This window comes from Rhea pennata, chromosome 7, assembly GCF_028389875.1.
Source record: "Rhea pennata isolate bPtePen1 chromosome 7, bPtePen1.pri, whole genome shotgun sequence".
Taxonomy (NCBI): Eukaryota; Metazoa; Chordata; class Aves; order Rheiformes; family Rheidae; genus Rhea; species Rhea pennata.
Window position 1 is genome coordinate 184,479 of NC_084669.1, and position 18,922 is coordinate 203,400.

The 18,922-nt window shown below is 34.5% G+C and overlaps 1 protein-coding gene across 1 annotated transcript in view; it reads left to right on the forward strand.

Moving 5' to 3' along the window:
- Positions 1–18,922, forward strand: part of CFAP46 (cilia and flagella associated protein 46) — an 83,447-nt gene that overhangs the window by 59,304 nt on the left and 5,221 nt on the right. Inside the window, exons 42-54 of the mRNA XM_062580369.1 lie at positions 1,205–1,372; positions 3,547–3,644; positions 4,285–4,364; positions 4,770–4,915; positions 5,908–6,029; positions 6,436–6,518; positions 7,534–7,698; positions 10,561–10,631; positions 11,265–11,325; positions 11,416–11,451; positions 13,081–13,183; positions 14,309–14,421; positions 17,182–17,263. Coding sequence (XP_062436353.1) covers positions 1,205–1,372; positions 3,547–3,644; positions 4,285–4,364; positions 4,770–4,915; positions 5,908–6,029; positions 6,436–6,518; positions 7,534–7,698; positions 10,561–10,631; positions 11,265–11,325; positions 11,416–11,451; positions 13,081–13,183; positions 14,309–14,421; positions 17,182–17,263 — 1,328 coding nt within the window. The remainder of the gene's footprint in view (positions 1–1,204; positions 1,373–3,546; positions 3,645–4,284; positions 4,365–4,769; positions 4,916–5,907; positions 6,030–6,435; positions 6,519–7,533; positions 7,699–10,560; positions 10,632–11,264; positions 11,326–11,415; positions 11,452–13,080; positions 13,184–14,308; positions 14,422–17,181; positions 17,264–18,922) is intronic.

The following is an 18,922-nucleotide window of genomic DNA, read 5'->3' on the forward strand; positions in this document are numbered from 1 at the left end:
GAAGGGTTTACATTTAAGTTTGTCAAATCAGCATCTATACGGCATGGTCCTGTAGATGGCTCAAGGATATGTGCATCATTCATGTCAGTATATGTCTTCCTCACAAAGAGGATGAGGAATGCTGTGAGGCTCATAGTCCCTACTGCAGGAGCAAATAACACTTCCTACACCATTATCTCTGTTGGAGGAATATAGAAATGCCTATTATACCAACTTCCTTCCTCCCCCATGGGGTCCACCACAGGAGATCATGCCAAGTAGTAAGCAGCTGCCTATGTGTCAAGACTTAGATTTGCAAATACCTCCACTTGTGTGTAGAATGGAATAGGCAGTCTTTTGGAGAGTCAGAAAACAGTTAATACAGGCGTTCACATTTCAATCCTTTACTCCTTTCCTCTTCCAAAAGCTCCATATTTTTATGGTTTGCTCTCATACTTGACAGTGAACAGGCAAAGTAGAAGGCATTAGGAGGCACCAAACCCACAAGTATCTGTATCTTTATTGGGCAAAGAATATGCTAGTATAATTAATATCTTGTTCAAAAAGATTTGAGAGAAAAAGAGATTAAAATATCACAAAATATCATTTGATGTCAATCCTAATCCTTCCTTTGGAATTTTAGATTAGGTCAGACGAACTGTTTTTTTTTCTTTTATATGACAGCTGCATTAATAGAAAAAAAACAGTTCAGCTCTTCAGATATGCTCACCTGAAGAGCTGAACATTTATTTAAAGGATGCTTGGGAAAAATGTAATGGTCTGCTCTTCAGATGAAATTAGTAGGTTTGATGAAAGAAAAGGATATAAAGTCTTACACTTTAGAATGCGCTTTGTGTGAAATGTGTTAAAAGGAGAGATATGATAACTAATATAATAAAAGACCACTATTGCCCAGAAACATGCAGAAGCCCAGAAACATGGAAAAGATTTAGCTTACTTGGAAGGCTGAGTTCAGAGCATGTTGCTTGCCTTTCCACTCAGAACTTTGAGGACTGAGTGCAGGAACATACATAATAAAGGCAGACAAAGTAGTCAGTTTTAGCTATTAATTTTTAAGAAATTGTCATAAGTTATTGTCAAACTTTTTACATTATACTGTAAACATAAATAATAGGCATGCTTATACAATATATACATATAAATATATATTAGATATACATATAATGTTGGTGGAGAAAAATAAACTAATACAAAAATTTTACAGAGCTCTTCAGCATCCATGATGATGAGAAATCTCCTTCTAACAGCTACTTCTAACACCAGCAGCTCTCAGCTGGCAGCATTATTGCATCTTCAGAATCACTTAAAACAAAACAGAAACACAAGTGATCTTCTAAAAAATGTGGAACAGCAACTGGCTGCTATTTCGAGGGTAACTTTTTGAGTAGTGCTACTTCTCAGGGGTTTATATATGGGTTATACAGAAACATACATGCATACAAACATATATATATATGAACTGTATGTAGTTTTAATTATTCCTGGAATTAAATAATATTTTGTCTGATTACTTTGGACTCTTAAAACATTTTTGTTTTCTTAATTTGAAACATAGCATTGTCTTGGTTGATGTAGTCATGAACTGAAATGCTGTTTCTATTAGTATGGCACATTCTATCCTATGATTTTGCTTATGATATATTGTCTGCCTGGCAAAAGATGTAAAATTTAACTTAGAAGCGAGATGTAAGGATAAAATTCAGACTTGTCCTGTAGTTACTATTTTGGTGTAGCTAGACACCGCAGTTGTGCCTGTCTGCATGCACAATACACTGAAATCATTGTGCACAGAATCATCCAATCCAGCTGAAGGTACCATAGCAAAGGACCCTTGCAACAGATACTTCCATCACCATCTTATTCGACATACCTTGTTCCCCATGAAAGTGTTACCCTATGGAAAGATCCCAATAAATTATTTTTTGGGGTTTTGTTTTTTAACAAACTATTCATGAGTTTCTGAATATCATCTGAACTGTGATGTTGTGAACCAGATACTTAAAGAAACCAACCATTAAAAATATAATTTGTGATGCATAGTTTTGGAGCAAATCATGGTTAAACTTTCCTGAGAGAAAAAATATTCTGTCTTTGGATCTAAATTAGCTGAAAACTGTATATTCTTCAAAAGTCTGAGATACAAAAGTTGATCCCAAAACTAACATTGGAAAACCCTAGGTTAAAAACCTAATTAAAGTTAAAAACTGCTAGGAAGTTAGCTACAAAGGATTAGCCACCAAAGATTTAAGCATGTCCAGGAGAATTTACAACATGTGACAAGCAGAGATACAATAAGGCATGAGAAAAGATCATGTTTGTAGGCTATTTATTTTGGCTTTTTTCTGTATGTTCTATATTATTTAGCAAAGGGAGTAGGGTAATATTTGGTTTAGAAGACAATGTTTTTGAGTTGTTTTAATCATCTAAAAGGTAGCAGATACCCAAGCAGAAAAGATTTAGCGACACCAGCATGTCTGCTGCATTAGCTCAGGAAAGAAAGGTGTCAATCAAGACATATGTTCGTATCTGCACTGTTAAAGTGCATGATTTCAGGCAGCATGGGATGCAAAAAGTGCAGTGACCAAAGTGGTCACTGAAGCAGTGCTCTCTGAGGATGCGTTAGTGTTTTGTAAAGTACAATGGTGGATTTTAATTCAGATCAGGAGTGCACTTTCAAAGCGAGTCTCCCAGTTGGTCTCACTGTGCTTTGGTTTGCATTATGGAGCAGTGAGGGCATGAGCTGGATTCCTTCAAGGCAAAGACTAAACTAGATGCCTGATGAACTTCAGCCCCAGTTGGGCATTTAGTCTAGGGGACCAATTTAGAGGTACTCTGAAGTAAAAATCATTGAAAAGTGTGTAGCATGCAGTTCTGCTCCTGCTGCTCCCCATCACTCGATGATGTAGATGTCAGAGTAGATTAAAGGCGATATGTTTGAGCGTATAAAAGACTTTGATCTGAAGAACACACAAAAGCCCATGTTTAAACTTAACTGTGTCAAAGATATTTATAGATGTCTATGTAAGGACCAGTATTTCACCTGGAGTCTGGTTTCTGAGTTTAGTGATATTACTAGGCTTTTTTTAGTTTTATTTTCTCAAAAACAGTTGCATATTCCTTAGCGTTAGGTGTAGTATTTTACACAGTTCACTTTGATGAGGTGTCTGTTCTCCAAATTTTGAAGGACTTTCATGAACATGGATGTTACATTGAGTTACTCTGCTCCTTTCTTTGCTAATATTCTGCTTAGTATTTGATAACATTTTAACATCATAGGTAGTGTAGCAGCCAAAAAGATTGTGTTGTTATCAAGAGTGGACTAAGTTAATTACAGCTATTTGTCGTTTGTTCAGGATAGTATCTCTTCTACACTGTGCAAAAATATGTTCTGTGAGTGTTATTTTTCAAATATCAGCGTCTTCTCTGAGTGCTAGTTTTCAAATATCAACACCTTCTTTTCTAGAATTAACATTTTTTTGGTGGAAGAATTGAGATAGTATTCTATAAAATGTATGAAATTAATGTTACTTTTGAATTACTGTACAGGCATGGAGAAATCTCTGTATTCCCGTTGAACATTTTAACATCATGAATGAATTGCCACCAAATTTTTACATAGTTGTTCTCCAGCATTCAGAAGACAGGTACAAAATTTCATCATTTCAGCTTAGCATTTTGTTTGGTACCAATGTCATCTTTCTATACCAGTGAACAAACACTATATTGATTGTATATTACCTTTTGTTTGTAATTTGAATTTTAGGATTGTGAACAAATTAATATCTGCCTGCAACTCAAGCCTTTACTTAAACTATTTCTGTGCTTTTGATTTCTGTAATAATCTCTTTAGAGTAGAGATCTTCTGAACTCTTAAATTCTGTGTGATAGTTTCCAGTTCTCATTCTTTATGCCCTTGCAAATGTTAGGAGGAGTTGTATTTAGGTTCATAGAGCTACAAATGATCTGTTTATTGCAGCCCTAATCATAAACTGAGCTGTAGTAGCTGACTGTGTACCCTCAGCAGTTGTGAAAAGTCTTAAACAATTGTCATGGAAAAGCAAACAAAATTATCCTTTACTGGATATATAGCAACAAAAGAATACCTAGTATCTCTCACTTTGTTCCCATGAGATTTTGCAGATTTGGCACCCCAAACTGGGGATAAATAATGCATCTTGAGGGTATATTTGAGCACGTTAAATTATCAGCACCTGACAAAGTTGCTTCATTTAAATAAAGCTAAATAGCCAAATAATCTGCTCGCCATTTTTCTGCTTTCCGTAGATCAAACTTGTACAGTTCATTGATTGAGAAACCAAAAGTAAGTACTACACAACAAAAAGGAAAACCCACTCAGCCAATGGGTAAGTGCCTAAAAAATAAAAATAATTGCGCTGGTATTTGTAGGAGACTCGTGTTTAATTTTGCTTTCAGCACAAATTTTAAATAATTTTTGTAACTCTTACTGATATCAAAGGAAGGTAAATACATGTGTTTTATAATCAGATACTGTGTATCTAGTCACAATTTACAGAATTTATGTTGATATTTGAAAGCCAAAGTTGTTATAAATAACTATCTAAAGATTTTTTCCACTGTATATTTTTGTATAGATTTTGCTAAATTTATGTAAACCATTTTTCAAGGAATACCAAGGAATACTGTTTTAGTCTTAAGTGTGTCTCTGCAACCATTTCTTCAAGTAGAAATACGATGATTTAAAAAGAAAATGTCTTAAAGTGGTGTTTTCCTCCTGTTAATATTGCAAGCTAAAGTTTCTCGATTTCCTGTGAATCCTGATACATTTCGTATTTTACTGGAAAAAGTGCATGCTTACAAACAGAAAAAGATGAAAAGTCTCCTTAAACAGACTGTCATTCAAAACTTGCAAGAGTGTATCTCCGAAATGGATGAGGTAATATATTTGATTATCCGATATTTAAAACAGGGTGAAAAACATGTGCTAAAAACTGCCAGAAACACTCTCTATATAGAAATCTTCAGTTTATCCAACTGTAGTATCTCTCGGCCTCATAATTAATGAATTCTGTCTGTGTTGTGCTTAAAAATTTAATCCTACGATTATTATTTTGCTATTGTTTCAATATGTCATTCAAAAGCTTTGAAATGTTCTGTAGTTTACTGTATTGGAAAGTTGATACACCTGAATCCAATTTATTCAAAAATACAGTACTATGTCTCTAAAGATTTGCATTTTGGCTTTTATACCCTTACTTCTAGATACAGGAAAAGACATTATAGGAAAGTCCCAGGTGTCCCAAGTAAAAAACTGTGATCATAGAACCCAACCCTTAAAATAAATTAGTCTAGCCAGAGAATTATTATCAGTTTTCAACATAAGACAATTTCTTTCCGGGTCACGCAGTATCTCCTTTAGTGTAACTGCTTATTTGAATGCAGATCCAAGTCTGTTACTCTCAAGATTTTGCTTCAAGGACACATCTCATTGGAATTTCAACATTATATCTGTGTCTTTCAACACACTTAAATTCTAGATGATGAAAGTTTTCTGTTCCTACAAGATGTATCAGTTCTGTAAAGACTGTTTTTTACAGCTCATGGACACAGCTCATTGTGTAACGTAAAAGCACAGTGGAGAAGTCTGTGACTTTTGCGTAAACTTTCAAGCTGCAAGATCACAGAAAGTTTTCTACACATTCAGTTTGTAAGTCTGTGTCCCATAACGTTCTCATGTACATTAATTTTGGCTCCATTAGAGCATATGAAAGTGTTCACATTTAGTTTTTTAAAAAGTGATTTGATACATTTCTATTTTGCATTTTATGGTGTTTCAATTAATCTGATGTAGCCTGTAACATATACCTTCACTCGTTGTTTAATACCATTTTGTAAGTATTCTATTTTTTAATGATATTTGTATGATAGTCTTCCACAGAAAAATTAGATGAGAGTGGACAGGATTTTACATCAGATTTTTCTGAAATAGTGGAAGATATGGAAGACTATCTGAAACCAGTGCTGTCACAGTTTGATTTTCCTGATACTAGGTAAGGCATTTAGAATTGTTTTATCATCATTTGTGAAAAATAAAACTGTGATGCTACCAATACAGGAATGATTTTAGCAAAAATAGTACCTGTGGAATGAAATTTTTACTTCTTTCAATTTTTACTTCAAGATAGAATATGCATGACTTAGTGGATTGAACTATGTAAAATGCTAATATCCATCTATAACAAGCATTTTCCTCCCGCTCAAGTTGTACTATATTGATCTGAGGGTGAAACCGTTTAAGGATGGGATTTCCAGGGACAAGGAACTCCAAAGGGAGTATGTTCTTTGTGTTAAATTTCATTGAGATTGTACCACCTTTTTCTTTGTGCCTCCTGTGAAAACCTTTACTTGTATATGTATTAATACTGGTAATATTTTCAATGTTACTGTCATTTCCAGAGAACAGAGTACATCAGGTTCAGCAGCTGAATCAGGAAAAATAAAAGTAAAAGATAAGGATACCAAACTCACTGGAATACAAGGTATGTACTTTCTTGTGTATAATATGTGGATATGTTATATATATAAGTATACATAGCTCCATATATGAGCAGATATCAAAAAGTTGATCTTCATTATAGTTTCAATTTTTCAGAAGCCAAAGAGCGAAAAAAAGATTTGCTAATGTTTTCATCTGGATTCATTTTCTATATCTGGTCTAGTATTTTAATATACTTCCAAAGAGATTGTGTGTGTGCTGGAAGGACCTATGCTTCTGCATGTATCCACAGTCTTCCGAATTATACAGGCTTCAGAAAGCCAAACAAATTGGCTTTATTCTAAATCAGCCTTTTCAGGAGAAAGGCCAATAAAAAGAGAACTTTCTTCAGTCTACCGATCTCTTTCCATTTTATATTTTCCTCCTTTTTACTCTGTGCACTTTCACAATACTTGTGGACTCTCACAGGGTTTTTTGCCTCATGGAAGGGAGCAGTGAAGTTTACCAATTAAAAATCACAAAGAAGAATTCACATTTGCAGTTGTCTTTGTAAGAATTTCTTTCTACAACCTGGCAGCTGGCTACTTCTGTCATTCTGGAAAGACTTTGGATAACCTGACTTTCATGTATTTGTTGTTTCTCTGTTCCAAGTGATACTCAATGCTATTCAGTGCTTCTTTCTAAAAAAACGGAAACAAAGTTTTCTACAGAATGATACAGTCAGCATAGCCAGACATAATTAGAACAGTTTTGCATTTCCAAACATAGTTTCCTTGTGTACGTTGCATACATATGACTTTGGTCTGGGATCTTGTGGCTATTAATAGGGGGATACTTTTCCCTCTGAAGAATTATCTCTCACAAATGCGTAGGCTTGTAAGTTTGACAAGGTCTCAGGGGCAGCTATATCAAAAGAAATGCAATTGTATAATGCTCTTCATCCACAGTAAAATGGATTTCAGGTATCATTCAGGGGAAGAAAGTTTTTACAACTAACTCCAATTATTGCTATACATACTGAGAAATTACAAAATTTCAGTCTTGTTATCTTTCTTCAGGTACACCCATGGAGTTAGGATTGTGTGTGGTATTATTGGCAGATGCATTATTTATGGAATTGCCTTTGGAAGCACTGAGCATCTTCCGAGAAGAAGGTTTATGTTCTCTATCCAGAGATTTTTCTCTCCAGATTTTTTACAATCGAGTACATGTAGAAGAATCAGGTACTATTAAATAAATGTTCTTTGCATTAGTATGGTGAAGCAGTAAACAAGATACTAAAAATGTGAAGAATATGAATGGTATAATACATTTTATGGAAACATTGCCGTATACAATAGATTCCTAGTTTTGGCCGAAATACATAGTGTAAGTAGACATATTATTAACGTGCAGTAATGCAAGTAGTAGTAATGTATTATATAGTATGTATTATATAGTAGTATACTTTCAGTGCTAGCTAATTTAAAATGACCTGTACTATGAAAGAATAAGTTAAGTTCTGTGGCTTCTAAGATGGCTTGTGAATTTTGAAAAAAATGAAAGAATTTACTTACAATAATGAATGAATTTCCCAAAATACCAAATGTTGACAAACTTTTGAAGCACTGAGTCACTTCCTCTGTGTATAACTAAGATTACTTCAAGGACTCAGGTCAATTCAGCAATCCTTGCACTACACATGAGCAAAATTTGTGATCAGGAGATCTGAGAGATATGTGAAGGGGAATTCTGTTTCACGTGTTGCACAGGTTAATTGTGATGAAACTAACAGTCCAAAGATTTCCATCTGCAAGAGTCATCTGAATAGAGGTCAGATATGTAAGATTTCAAGTGCCATGGCATTTTCTGTCAGCAGACTATTCTGGCTCTGGTAGGGAGCTCCTAGCAGAACTAGGGAATTATGTTCAACAGTTCATTGGAGCATTTGCTGTTTATCTCTGTCGAATCAATGATGAATGTCTTCAAGCTGACCTAGATCCCATAGTCTTTAGGAACTGCTTTCATAACTGCAGACTCTTGCAATAAACTGCCTCTGGCCTATGTCTATGCCTGTTCTTCTGCTTAGTATTAACCTGAGATAAATTTATTGTTAGTAACAACATTTTGAGTGTTTGAATAACAAAATGAACAGGAGAGGGCTGTTCATAAAGTCTAGTGCTGCCATTTGCAGCTGTTGAACATGGAGCCTGGAAACGCTGAAGATTTCCTATCAATAACATCTACTGAAACCTGCAACAGAAAAGGAAATTTCACAAAAGGAAGCCAGGAACTTAGATTGCAAGGGAATACAGAGATGAAGAGCAGAGAAGAGAAGTGTGCAGTGGAGTGACTGGTCGACTATGGGGATGGGTTGCCCAGGCAGATTGTGAAGTGTCTATCCTTGTGAGTGTTTAAGACTTGACTGGACAAGTCCTTGAACAACCTAACCTGATTAGACCTGCTTCAAATAGGGATTTGGACTAGGTGATAACTAAAGGTCCCATCCAACATAAAATTTTGAGTGATTCTGTGACTGGAAGCATGGCATCTTCAGAGAGTGGCCAGACTAGTTCAGACCAAAGGTCTTCCTAGCCTAGTGCTCTGTCCCCAAGCAAGCACAGTTAGCTTAATCCACTTTCCCCAAAACGATTGAAACAAGGGATTATATAGAAACATCTTTTCTTGTTTTCTTAACAAATTTGTGAGTCACAAACCTAACCTTCATGGTCTTCCATGCAATATGTATCAATTGTGATGAGCATTGCCTTCAATGAAAGTAAAACTTGATATCCACTGAAGTATGTAAGAGAGATTCTGTGTGATTGTGGTAAATTATGTGATTCTAATAGAAAAGCATGGGTTCAGTGACTTGAGGGGGATCTCTTGAGACAATCTCAGTGAAATGTTTGTTTAATGAGGTAGTTGGATAGATTTTTAATTGGTTTTATTAACTTTTCTTAATGGCATCTTAAAGATCAATTCTAAAAATGAACAAGAAATGCAGGAACTAAGCAGTTTTTCTGTAGAGATCAAAGACAAATATATCTTTATTTATCTTTTACCAAAGTTGTAAAAATCTGAAGTCATATTAGTCATAGAAAGATAAAAACACATTTAAACTCAAATTAAATTACTACAAATAGTGAATCTAAGCAAAAACAGGTTAGAAAACTTCACTCTGTACCATAGAAGTATGCTGTTGCGCAGAGGTTCCTGTATTGTGTTCATATTGTAATATTAAGCACCTTCAGTATAACCTGTCCGGTGTTTGTTCCTTCCAAACCTCCTTTCTGCAGAGAAGGAAGTGTGAGTAATCTAGATTTAAAATATTTTTAATCTACTTACACATTCACATATTGTTATATGTCTGTTAGGTATTTTAGGATATGTAATTTTTTCTCATTTCTGTTTTACCCCTCTTCAAAGTGAAATTTATTACGGTTGTGTAATGGTAGAAGCAAATAAAAAGAATAAGCAAATAAAGGAGAGGAAGAGTAGCTGTAAAGTCTCTGTTTATGCAATTAGGAAAGCAACCTGAAGGAGAAGAGAAGCAGTAGCCGAATGAGTATTAGTGCATACCTCGGATTATTAGTGCATACCTCGGATTTCCCCCAACTTCCAGTGCACTCCAGTGATAACTGACATCTGTGCTTTGGGCAATATCCACGTGTATAGAGATAAATAAGCCAGTTTCTTACCCTTCTTTGAAACCCCTTAAAGAAGTAAAAAGTAAGACTCAAATGTGAGATACTTTACTTCTCGTGATCTCTACATATTTCACAGAAGCTCTGGTTATTCCAGTAACATCAACGATGAATAGATACACTTAATAGGGTAAGGAATTGCTCTACTAATTACTGTTCAACTCTGTCTTCCTAAATGTAATAAATTATGTGCATGTTTAATGTCGCTTTTTATCCACTTTAAAGCCATTATTTTTAGGCAAGAGAGTTTGGAGAATGTCCTTGCGTCGCTGTTACGTGAAAGAAATGTTTCTCTAGCTTAATCTGTCACTGTTGCGCCATTACAGACACTATCTTTCAGAAAATTCTTGTTTTCTGAAACTGCCTTTTTTTGAAAAAGTATTCTTTTCAATTCTGCAGAGATTGAAGTAAAAAAACACGTTGAGAAGCCTAAAGAACCAAAACCTGATCAGAAAAAGAATATCAAAATGGTAAACTCTCCCACTTTAAACTCCATATGATTAGTTCTTCTTATTCTGTAAAAATATTATTATAGAATTATAGTAGTTTCTGTAAATTTTTTTGTGTAGATTTTCTTTATATGTGTTCATGAAAAGAACCAAGGGTGACTTACATAAGGATCGTTATAGATGTTAGAGTTCTGAAGTGGAATAAATATTACAGACCACCATAAGAATCTTGTTTCTTACTGATTTTGCAGTAACTACAGAGTTGTTGTTTCTTTGAAAAGCATACTCTTTATATAAATATGACATATTTAACAATCCACCAAAGGAGGTGCTTAAAGTTGCCAGAACTACCTTCCTCTAACAGTATGGTATTATTGTATATAGTATATCATCATATTTATTATAAATAAATCTTTTATATACATATGCACATTTGTGTGTGTGTATACGTGTGTGTGTGTGTGTGTGTGTATAGTATATAATGTAGCTTAGCTTATGCTTTTAATTTCAGTTGGCAATTGGATATTATGCTGCTTTTTATCTCACCTTCAAAAATTCAAGATATCTTTTCATTAGTTGTTGGACCCAAGGGATGTCTGTTATATCTACCTAAGACTTCTGTTGTAAAAGAAGATATATGTTTTTCAATTGTAGGCACCCATTAACCGTGTTTTACCCTCTAATTGCCTGTCTGTTGATGCCCATAATTTTAAATGTATCCTTTCCCAAACTATTAGCTAAGTGTATCAGTGAAGATAAACTTCCATTATTTTCATTTCATTGTTTACACTTAACTGTGTATCAGATATTGTGGATCCCTATAATGAAGGAAGAGAAGCAGGTAATACATATTAAATAATATTTGATCCGCAAATGAGCTACTTGATTTAGAAATCTGTGTACCAGAAAGTGAAGTCATGATGTTGAGCTGTTGACGGAAAAAAAAAGAATGTAGCTTTTTGTCAGAACAGTATTGCGTAGTCATCAGGCAAATGTTGCATCAATGAAACAATAAAACCAGGTCCATGAAAGAAAATTGGTTTGTCTTATCATTTCTTTCGTATCACTAAATATTGCACAAGTAAGTGCTTGAATAATCTTTATTATATTATCCAGTTGAAAACAAGCTTTCTTTCAAGAACTTGTTACCATGTTTTTTAATTATGCAAATATATATCATTAAGATACAATATCAGTACTGTAAGGAAGGATATAGGTTAATTGAAAGGATATGATGCTATGTATAAATTTTTTTTATAGAAGAAATCTGCATGAAAGCTATGAATAGGCTTGGAACAAATGGTGCTGAATAGGAATGGGTTGGGACAGGGACAGTGGGGTTCACTACACCTATACTGTGTCTCTCAAGCTAATGATTTAAATACAATATATTTGTATATATAGTATACTTAACTATAAATAAATATTAATGTAACTATACAATTAATATTTACAAATATAAATTACATTTGTACTTTTATATACACAAAGCATGTGTAACAAGTAAAGGCTTCTGCATGTTATTTTCCACCCCTTTGAGGGGTGAAGGGTACTAAGACAGGCACAGACACTAGCGTAAGGATGTTTGTGATGGTTACCATTTTCTTGCAGTGTGTATTTACTAAAGCCATAAGCATTTACTGTATTAATTCAGTCTGACACAAAGTATTCTAATAATACAATTTTACCTCACTTTTCTTCCAACTATGCACAATAATTTAATGAAGTCACATTTAATAAACTTACATGTATATAGAATGCCAAAAATTATTTAATAGAGGTCTTTAATTGAGACACTTAATAATCTTAACACAGAGAAAACTACCGAACAATCAGTAACGTAATGGCATGCATCTCCATATGTTTGCGGTTTCACTTTCACAGCAGATGAAAATTTAATGCTGTTTACAATGCACTCAACATCTGGACTTGAGTATATCTTTAATTTACAGTATTACGAGAATGTAATCAAAAAGGAGAAGATAAATTACCATTAAGTATGCAGTGTGCTTGGAGAATGTAGGTCAATTTGGAGTCTCATTTTCTAAAATGATTTAAACTGAGGGCTCTGGAAACTTACTTATTTTCTCTGTCTACTTAAGTCCTCAGAGTCCCTAGAACAGAACTGCATGAGCAATAGTGGTGTTTTCAACTCCTGACACTTTTCCCTGGGTATCTGGAGTTTATTCTTTGTGCTTCTTCAGTCTTTAAGCTGTCCATTTAATTACCCTTCTCAATGGTAAATTATACCTTTTCAGTGGCAGCATATAAGCAGTTGTACCTAGTTGGGCAAGGTGTCAGAATTGCTACAGTTTTAAAAACTGGACTTACTGTCATAAAAATTAAGATCTAATGATGGCTTTAAAAAAGGCTAAATACTACATTGACATTTTCAAATGTTTGAAATTAAGACTGTGCATCATACTTTATAGTATGCTACACTCATAATGATGAAATTCTAATATTACAGAAACTGTAAGTCCCTCACAAAAAATAAAGCAGATGCTAGAAAAATACCATGACCCGTTTACGTTACGATGGGAAGGAGTTATTGGGAGCACACATCTTCCAAGGTTTGTAATATTTCATCTGTTTTCATATTTTGTCTATATTTCTTTTTTTATAATTGTGCTACTTCCCTGACGCTTCAGTCAAAAAACAGGGTGACATTGTGCCAAGAGCCAGTAAACACATAACTAACCGTTGTCTTTGTTTCAAAAATGTCTGTAGACAGAATGTTTTAAGGATCTGGAATACAGTGCCGTAAAGTGATATAGCCAAATTGGTTGCATCAGAGTTACTGCATATGTAGCTTTCTTGATTATGACAAGATGTCTACTGCGGTGCTCGTTGGTGATTGTCATAAGCACGTGTAAGCATAAATGTATTTTTTAACTGCGCAAAAATGTGTTCTTGTAGCTGGTTTTAAAACTGTAGCATCTCCATGCATATTGAGTTAACTGTGAGATTTGAGCACTGATTTCAGAAACAAAGCACTGAAGATGCATCTCACAGTTTACAGCTTCAGGTAGCTGATGGTGAAATTTATGCAGTTTATTCCCTTTGCGCTCTGTAGAAGTAGTTTAATTTTATGGTCATGAAAACAGAAGCCTAAAGGGGATCTCAAGGATTCAAGCAGTATAAGTCCTTTAAGTGAGGCAACACAGTCATCCCCAGACCTTTCTTTATAACACCTTACGTAGGTGTTCTAATGTTTCTCATGACAATTACAAAAATACAACTGTTGCCAGATTGCACAGTTTCTACTGCCAGCTAACGTGAATATTTGCACCTCTTCTCAAAACCTAATTTCTTCATATCCTGAAGGGCACGTACATGAATATTCCCTTTCAGTGTTAAAATAAATACTGTTATTTCAAAGCTATACAAGTGCATACTTCAGCGAGTTGGATTTTTTTGAGAGTCTGGTAGTTATCTAAAAAAATACAGTCTGTTGCTTCCCGTGAGATGTTGCTAAGTCAGATCTGCCTCTTTACTAAACTAATTATGAGGCAATAGTTCATATGAGTTACTACTTTTTCCATAGAATTCTGCTGTTTTGTTTGTATGCTTGCTTTTTATGCTTGCTTTTGTAATAAGTATTTCTGGAGTCACTAACTCTAAAGTGTTTGCTATGGATTTTTTCTGAAAAATATTCTTGTAAAATATTGCATTAAAATAACTTCCTTTCTTTGCAGCCAAGCTGAATGGGAGCAGCTGCTGACCAACTGCAGTGCATTTCTATTCTATGGGATGGAGAGATTCTTGTCTCATATTTTACTCAACAGACTGGTTGCTATGAACATCCCAAGTGAGATAAGCAAAATCCAAAATATTTTCTAATTTTCCCAGAAATCACAAAATTGTATTTATTTCATGCTGTATCACTATGGGGCATTAAAGTGAGAAATGAAGGGCTTTTCTCAAGGTTGAGGATTTTAATAGAAAAAACTTTGCATTTGATTTATTTTGTTGCACAGCTCTCTCTTTATTCCTCACAAAGAGTTTAATTCCTTCTCCACCTCCAAGTGGTGGAATTTCAAATCACAACAGTACTTCTGAAGCTCCAAAAGTTGAGTCGTCATCTGATGATCTTTCCATTAACTCCTCTCCCTTTCTCTTGAACTGAGTAATTGGTAGCAGAGTGGTTTTTACTGTTGAGAACAGCCTTGGCAGCACCACTTCTCCAAATTCCACCTGCCCCCACACAGGCAAAGAACAACTGTCCTGAATACTGGATTAATATGAAATGATTTTCCCTGTTTTAGGGAACCTTTGTAGACTCTGAGAACATACATTTTTTTTTTTTTTTTTTTTTTTTTTTTTTTTTACCTCTTCACAGCTAATCAGTCTTTCTGGTGTTATAGCATGAGACTCTAACTCAAGACAGGTATTTTGGATTCCCAGTTGTCTTCTGTCCTCCTGTTCCGCTTGCACATCCTGAAGGATCTGAACTTCAGAGCTGAGTTGAAGTTGTCAGAGTAGCTAAATTGTTAGCTTCCTTTTAATTCTTGTTGAGAATGTGGAACTGGGGACTTTACCTTCCAGATTGTGAAGTCATGCAGCAGGCATCTTCTTTGGGAAGCTTTGATTTTCAAAGCGATTTAAACATTTGTATGTCTGTTACTAGAAGTAAAGAAAAACTATCTTCCTGTGTGCTTTAGTCACTTTTGAAAATGAGACTTCAGATGTCTACAGGCCAGATATTTACAGATCTAGCCACTTTTGAAAAGCTCCTGAGCACCTTGACAACCCTGACCTTGTGCCCTTCACTTAAAATTTTATGTCAGGATTCTCCAGTGCATCTTGTTGGCTTTAATGGAGAATAAATTATTTTTAAAAGTATTGATATATTACTGAAAGGATTGTTCTATTTTCTGATGACCTGTACAACTTTTAGTTGTTAGCCAATAACATTACTGTTACCTTGCAGACAGACAGAATCTGCTGTAGTCAATCTTCATGTTAAAAATGTTTTAATTACTGAATATTATCTGTGTCTGCAAGTGCATCTTAATTCACTGTCACTAAACCACTAAAAGATGCACTTTTTCTACAAATGAGTGTTTTACAATTACTCTGGTTGTCCACAGTTAACAGTTTTCTGAAGGGATATGAGTAATTAAGAATGGTCATTCATTTAGAGTGACAGCAGTTTGCTTTGTGCTAGGGCCTGGCCTGTTTAGTGTCTCTGCAGGCAAGTGATGCAGCATGGTTCACATCTGTGCTTTGCCTCTTGCTCTTGCAACCTTGTCTCACTGCCAGACAGCTGAGCTCTCTTCCTCGTGTGATTCTCTCATTCAAACTGACTTTTGGGGACTGTTCACAGCCTGTGATGTTCCTTGGACCATGTCCCAGAAAATCTGGACAGTGCTGCTTGGGCTGGGATAAAATCGTGGCAGGGAGTATGCCAATAATTAAACACTATAAATGACTTCATAGTGATTGAACAGAGCACTGACTGTAGTTCACTAATATAGATACGGCCTAATATAATGCAAATGCGTAGAGAATACTATTTGCAAGTGACTTTTCTAGTTGTTCTGTGATCTGACAGCAAAAGCTAACTGACAGCATTTGGAAAAATCATATTTGGCTATTAGAATACTGCCTTCCAGAATATTTAAAACAGCGTTTTAAATATATAATCTGCTGTTGTATAGCAAACATCAGACATTTCATTTTATACAAAAATATGTGAAGACCTTTTTGATAAAAGCAGTTTTGCAACCTTGGATCCCACCCTTTATTAAACTTACTGGTGCTTAGTCCTGAAAATAATTCCATCAATACTGTTCCTCCCTAGCTCAACAAGGCAAAAGTCTGTAATGCTTTCTTTGCTTCTAAAATGATCTGTGCTAAAACCTCTTCACTAAAACTGTTGCTGTACCTAAGCAGTTCGTTTAGCTTAGCTAAGCTAACCTAACGAAAGAAGACATTAGATAGCTACATTTTGAATTGTCTGATGAAATTAAATTTTGTTGTATTTTCTGGTGATATTTCCTATGGAATACTTAAGGAACTGGGTGATGTGATCTATGAGTCATTAGTAATGCTCTTTTCAAATGCTTGGAAGACAGATGACGTTCCAGAGTACTTGAAAAAGACAAACATACTTCTTGTCTTTATAAAGCGAGGATGAAGGAGAGCGAGGGAACATAATTTCACCAGAAAATACATCAGAATAAGAAATCAAATAACTTAGTCTGGACTGGTCATGAGCAAACTGCATTGACCTACCCTCATTTGGTTAGAGATTCTATGGTTATAGAATGGAATCATACTACTAGCTGCAATTAGATGGTACATGGACCTTATTATACTAAGGTGGCATAAGCAAAACCTGCTAGACACTATGGGAAAGTATAGCAAATTTATATCAGATAACGTTAAGATTTTCCTTAATATTTGAATAGGCAATTTTGGCTGAAAAATACAAATTTTATGTTAGCTATTTACACTGTACTTTGAGGAAGTCATTGACTTAAGAAAAGTATTTTACTGAAATTCATTGTGTTAGACACTATTATTTGTGCAAATACTCTTACTGTAATAGATTTTTCTTTTCTAGAATGCCATTTGATGATACTTCTAGATCTAGTGCGATCAAACCAAAGTTATCAGCGAGTGACAAACTCTGATATTCACAAAAGGTAGGATAAAATTTACTTTTGTAAAATCTGCAAGAAGGCAGATTTTTTTTGTTTCAAAGCAAAGTTTAAAAATTTAGGTTATAAATATTCTCATTTACTTCTGCAAGTTGAAAGGCTCGTAAAAGCAACTAAGTGTAGAGTTGTTCCATTTCTTACATAGGGGCTAAATAGGATCAAAGGTGTGTGGTGCAGCAATGATGGAGAAAATATGATACCATCATATGTGACCTGCACCTGCCAATTCTTAGCTCAAGTGTTTCCAAATGTTCTAGTTATATATAAGATCTTCTAAATATATAAAAACCTTTTCCAGATGAACTCTTTTAAAGAGTCCCTCTAAAGTTTCATGCAGTGAATAGTTTAACAATCAGCCATTTTTTTATGTAAATAAATTATTTTGGCATGCTAAATGACCTTTTCCGACTCTTTAATGTTATTAATTGGGGCTTCTAGATGTGAAAGCATCTCAGTATTTTCCTTGATTTTAAGTTGACGAGTGGCAAAACTTGTATACTTCTATTGTATGTCCATTATGAATTCTTGACAGATTGCACTACTTTACAGGTAGCTTTAAGATATTAAAAGTGAGAAGGATAATTTTAGTGTCCTGATGCTAATCATGAGTAACCAAATCTTAACATGGACCAATTCAAAATGTATGTACTTTTATTCAGATAAAAATATTCACGTTTTTTACATTCATTATTGGAACAGCCATATTACGGCAGCCAACTCAAGCTTGTATCTAATCCTCAGTTCTGCAAAAATCCCTCTGACTTTTCTGACTATTCATTCTATGAATAAGAAATACAAAGAACTCTTCCTAAAAAATATAGCTAATAAATAGGAAGTCTCTCATGGGTTTAATGAATACAACAATGTAAGTTACAATGAATTGTATGCAAGATAAAACACCTGTGTACATAAATTCACTCTGACTGTTCAAAAAAATTCTAGTGTTTTGCTTATTATTATTTGCTCTTTCTCCTCCTGAAAATGGTTACTTCCTGAAACAAGGCAAATGAGTTTTTCAACTCTGTGCTTTTGAAGTCTCACTTTAATGGATGGTGTCTTCCAAAGATATTATAGAAAACTTCAGTTACTATCTTCTGCAAAAGTTACCATGAAAAGCAGAGATTGACAAAAGCAAGATTCAACTTCTAATTTACTGAAGTTTCAATTCTACAGTTTCACTTCCTTCCCATCGCTAAAACAGTAATAGCAAAACACTTATTTAAATATTCTGCAGAAGGAATTTGAATCGCACTTTAGAAGAGGTGATCTGGTTTTAAGCATCCAAAATTACTGCCATGCTCATTCTAACCCAAACATTTCAAAGAGCAAACTTCGATTTCATGTGATGTTTTCTTTATTCCTCCAGGAACTTAAAGAGAACCAAATAACTCTTTTTGCCTTTTCCCCAGTATTTTTACTGTATTATAAAAGGTATTCTGCAGTATTTTGTAACAGTTAGTGTGTTTATTGCTCCATTTGTTAAGATGTCCAAAACAGTACTGTTGCAGGGAACAATCCACTGGGTAAGCAAAGATGTAGAGGGAAAGTTACCATAATTCTTCGTATTAAATATAAGGTACTGTATGAAATATTAAAAACTACTGTATGCTTAGATTACAAGAAAAATGCAATCTGACATTTTTC